This window comes from Oryza sativa, chromosome 5, assembly GCF_034140825.1.
Source record: "Oryza sativa Japonica Group chromosome 5, ASM3414082v1".
Taxonomy (NCBI): Eukaryota; Viridiplantae; Streptophyta; class Magnoliopsida; order Poales; family Poaceae; genus Oryza; species Oryza sativa.
In genome coordinates, this window is record NC_089039.1 from 20,880,731 (window position 1) to 20,885,503 (window position 4,773).

At 47.3% G+C, this 4,773-nt stretch overlaps 1 protein-coding gene across 2 annotated transcripts; it reads left to right on the forward strand.

Moving 5' to 3' along the window:
- The first annotated feature begins 850 nt into the window (after window positions 1-850).
- Window positions 851-4,548, forward strand: LOC4338844 (amino acid permease 3). Of its 2 annotated transcripts, XM_026025802.2 has the most exons (5): window positions 851-1,011; window positions 2,443-2,574; window positions 2,656-2,889; window positions 2,966-3,059; window positions 3,143-4,548. In XM_026025802.2, the coding sequence occupies exons 1-5, from the start codon at window positions 876-878 to the stop codon at window positions 4,173-4,175; spliced, it is 1,629 nt and encodes a 542-aa protein (XP_025881587.1). In that variant the 5' UTR covers window positions 851-875; the 3' UTR covers window positions 4,176-4,548. The 2 variants fall into 2 exon arrangements, with proteins under 2 accessions (XP_025881587.1, XP_015637472.1); XM_015781986.3 differs by lacking the exon at window positions 851-1,011 and having other exon boundaries at window positions 2,258-2,574.
- The last annotated feature ends 225 nt before the right edge of the window (window positions 4,549-4,773 follow it).

The following is a 4,773-nucleotide window of genomic DNA, read 5'->3' on the forward strand; positions in this document are numbered from 1 at the left end:
ACTTCAGAATTGAATGAATTCGTGCATTATATATACTACTCCAAATTAATACTTGAATATTTTGGCTTTGGAAAACTTATATATTTGTTCTGGGATCAGTAGCATTTCAGTTTCTCCACGACAAAAGAAAAATCTGAATGAAGCAAAGCTACATATTCACGAGTCATGCATGACAATATATATGTTCTGTATCTATGAACATGAGTAAACAATTGCAGTACAGTAAGTTGATCTTATGCATGATACGGATCATATATTATTTTGAAGCTATCTATTTGATATTAAAATTATATTACAAAGTCATGTTTTTTTCTAAAGAAAAAAATGAAAGGGAAGGGGATGCACAATCATGAAGAGTTTGCATTGGGCTCAATTAACCGAGCCCTTCACTAACATGCAGCTAGGATGCAAAATGGATGGCCTAAATAATACACACTTGGGCTCAATTATATTAGGTCTCTCCCAGCACTTATAAAACTATCACATAAATAACCTCTTTACTTGCCGTTAAGGGCCATTTTGACATAACCAGAATGTGCAAAACCATCTCCACAAAGTCTTCCCTTTTCCTTTGATACAAGGGGAATGATCCAGCCAAGAGAACAAGATCATTGATATGATCTCTATCCCTAGTGGGCACTGAACTTATTAAATTTCATGCCAGAGATGGGGAACACCGAACATATTCCCTCTAAAACTAAAGGGTGGTCGAGAACCATGGGGCACAAAAACACCTTAGGATGCAAGGACCTCCCTAGCTAGTTCTCTCAGTAATTGGTATACTAATTAAGTACTACCATTATGTCGTACAACTAATTATAATGCATGTAGTACACCACCCTCTCCCTATAAAAACCCATCCATTGTGCACATAGATGACACACCACACCAAGTTCAACCCCAACTATATCTCTATTTGTAACCCTGCTTCTTCTCTCTCTTTGATCTTCACTTCTCTCTTCCTCAATTGGAAGAGGGTTAGGGGATCAAGAAGAGGAGACTTTTGCAAAGGTAAATATGCATGGATGCATATATATGCATGATCAAAATTAAGCTAGCTGTACAGTGTGCTAGCAACATATGTGTACTACTGTACTGCTGCAATCTTTTCTTTGCTAGCTATGATAAGTGCATATATTCCTATAAGTTACCTGTCTTGATGTAGTGGGCATTGTAACACCGTGATATTTGATGATCATGTGTGGGGGCATATGCAGGTGAAATATAGGTAGGTAAGCTCGCTGATAACATCATTGAGTCATTGACCACCGTGAGTCCAATGTATACTGCATGCAAGTACCGGCTAGCTAGCTTAATAGAGATCTAAGTCAGGAGCAATAAGTTGCAGACATGTGCCTTTGGGCCCTGGAGGGAGGCGATCGATTTACTTTGGGCCCAACTATTATATTCCACCACGTTTTGTTTTTGCGCCATGAAGTTTGTGTTTTGTGTGTGGTCCACACTCAACTCTCTTGAGAAAACCTTAGTTGGTGCTTGATTTCGGAAATAGTCTTAAAAAAGCTTTTGGAAATATGTTTGTACAGCATGGACCATATATAGGTACTTATATTGGATTGACTATACTCGAAAAATCTCATATATTATAGCATTAATTATGGACAACTGCAACATGTACGTCAAAAACACAGTGGTTGTTTTAAGAGGTTATGGTTGGATAACTGCTATAGATGCTAGCCCCTCAATAAATAAAAGTAGCTTATAATAAATTATATATTTTTTTCACATATGACCTTGCAACAATAGATGAGTCTAACTACCACTACTAGTGAGCCGTCCTAAGGGTTTGTAGTCATTACGACATCAAACAACCACTAACTATACACATGGTTGCATTACCTTTTGTGAGTAAATACATTTAGTTCAGATATACTTGGATGTGCTTTGAATTTAAAACTTATTTTAAGAAAAAAAAAAGGTTGTTAGAGGTGTGTGCTAGTCACACAACTAGGTTTTATGCCAAAACATGTCAGAACTACCACCATATTCAAGTACTATCATGCTCTTACACGTCTATATTATACGAAAGCGGGAACATACAAGTGGTCATATATTCCGCACACATGCCAGAGGCATATACGTCAACAAACTCAGCCCCTCAAGTCCCTCACATTATTAACCCTTTACATCGATTTCTTCTTAAAGATAGCAAGGGACAAATGCTAGCTAGAAAACCATAGGGCCACTGCACAAATAATTAATATTCCCTTTGAATTGCCTTCTACAATTATCCCCCAAACCCGAACCCTTGGCCGCGTGAGCGAGCGCAACGGCGTCGCGGCTATAAATTGCCGCGTCCACTCTGCATCTCTCACTCGCACGCACAGTCTCTCCCACCAACAAACACGTACGACTTTGAACGCAAAGTCTTGGCGCCACTCGATCGATCACTCTCTGCTCATCAGGTGTTTGTGGAAAGTGCAGAGATGGGGGAGAACGGTGTGGTGGCGAGCAAGCTGTGCTACCCGGCGGCGGCCATGGAGGTGGTCGCCGCCGAGCTCGGCCACACGGCCGGCTCCAAGCTGTACGACGACGACGGCCGCCTCAAGCGCACCGGTAAGGATCGGAGCTCGCGCCTCGAGCCAAGCTTCATCCATGGACCATGGCTGTCGTTGCTGACATTGATGTGTTGTCTAGGGACGATGTGGACGGCGAGCGCGCACATCATCACGGCGGTGATCGGCTCCGGCGTGCTGTCGCTGGGGTGGGCGATCGCGCAGCTGGGTTGGGTGGCCGGCCCCGCCGTCATGCTGCTCTTCTCGTTCGTCACCTACTACACCTCCGCGCTGCTCGCCGACTGCTACCGCTCCGGCGACGAGAGCACCGGCAAGCGCAACTACACCTACATGGACGCCGTGAACGCCAACCTGAGTACGTATCATTGTCAGAGACGGCCTCGTACGCGCCCATGTCGTCGTGCTCACTGTGCTGGCATTTCTTCGAACAGGTGGCATCAAGGTCCAGGTCTGCGGGTTCCTGCAGTACGCCAACATCGTCGGCGTCGCCATCGGCTACACCATTGCCGCCTCCATTAGCATGCTGTGAGTATCGATCCGCACGAACTCTCCATTGATGGTGATTCGTGGTGAGCTCATGTCGCGTGTGGTTGGCATGGCATGAACAGGGCGATCAAGCGGGCGAACTGCTTCCACGTCGAGGGGCACGGCGACCCGTGCAACATCTCGAGCACGCCGTACATGATCATCTTCGGCGTGGCGGAGATCTTCTTCTCGCAGATCCCGGACTTCGACCAGATCTCGTGGCTGTCCATCCTCGCCGCCGTCATGTCGTTCACCTACTCCACCATCGGGCTCGGCCTCGGCGTCGTGCAGGTGGTGGCCAACGGCGGCGTCAAGGGGAGCCTCACCGGGATCAGCATCGGCGTGGTGACGCCCATGGACAAGGTGTGGCGGAGCCTGCAGGCGTTCGGCGACATCGCCTTCGCCTACTCCTACTCCCTCATCCTCATCGAGATCCAGGACACCATCCGGGCGCCGCCGCCGTCGGAGTCGAGGGTGATGCGGCGCGCCACCGTGGTGAGCGTCGCCGTCACCACGCTCTTCTACATGCTCTGCGGCTGCACGGGGTACGCGGCGTTCGGCGACGCCGCGCCGGGCAACCTCCTCACCGGGTTCGGCTTCTACGAGCCCTTCTGGCTCCTCGACGTTGCCAACGCCGCCATCGTCGTCCACCTCGTCGGCGCCTACCAGGTCTACTGCCAGCCGCTGTTCGCCTTCGTCGAGAAGTGGGCGCAGCAGCGGTGGCCGAAATCATGGTACATCACCAAGGATATCGACGTGCCGCTCTCCCTCTCCGGCGGCGGCGGCGGCGGCGGAAGGTGCTACAAGCTGAACCTGTTCAGGCTGACATGGAGGTCGGCGTTCGTGGTGGCGACGACGGTGGTGTCGATGCTGCTGCCGTTCTTCAACGACGTGGTGGGGTTCCTCGGCGCGGTGGGGTTCTGGCCGCTCACCGTCTACTTCCCGGTGGAGATGTACATCGTGCAGAAGAGGATACCGAGGTGGAGCACGCGGTGGGTGTGCCTGCAGCTGCTCAGCCTCGCCTGCCTCGCCATCACCGTCGCCTCCGCCGCCGGCTCCATCGCCGGAATCCTCTCCGACCTCAAGGTCTACAAGCCGTTCGCCACCACCTACTAATTCATCGAGCACCTCGCGTGCATGCACATACCGTACGTTATTACGCGTGGTCGAGATGAAGTACAGATGATTGTATCCTAATTAATCAATTAATCAACCAAAATTAATTAACTAATTACTATTTAGTTATTATTGTCACACGTGTGGTGAAAAAAAAAGTGAAAAGAGGAATTTGAGACAGGTTGCATAGAGTGTTGTTTATGCTATTGTTGCTTGTATACTGCCTGTATTAATTCCAACCGATGCTACTAATTTTGATTGTTTCTGGTCCGTGTTAATGTTAACCAAAAGGAGGTAGAATGGTGTATTTCCAAGTGAAGAGATGTGTTTGTAATTACATAATTAAATGAGAAATGCACTTTCTTATGGCAAATTCTTCTTCTGTGGTGCTCAAAATTATATATTCTTCTAGAAATTAAGATCCCATTCTTTTCTCCAACAAGAGTTGGATGAAGATTAAGATTTTCGTGGAACTCTTTTCAAACTGCTAAACGGTGCATTTCATGCGAAAACTTTCTATATAAAAGTTTGCTCTAAAATATCATATTAATCTATTTTTCAAGTTTGTAATAATTAAAACTCAATCTATCATACGTTA

Bases quoted from the DNA above. Each gene is read 5' to 3' on its own strand.
- LOC4338844 (XM_026025802.2), top strand. From the start codon at position 876: ATGACACACCACACCAAGTTCAACCCCAACTATATCTCTATTTGTAAC. The intron at 2,575-2,655 runs GTAAGGATCGGA...TGTGTTGTCTAG, and splicing joins CGGCCGCCTCAAGCGCACCG to GGACGATGTGGACGGCGAGC. The intron at 2,890-2,965 runs GTACGTATCATT...TTCTTCGAACAG, and splicing joins CGCCGTGAACGCCAACCTGA to GTGGCATCAAGGTCCAGGTC.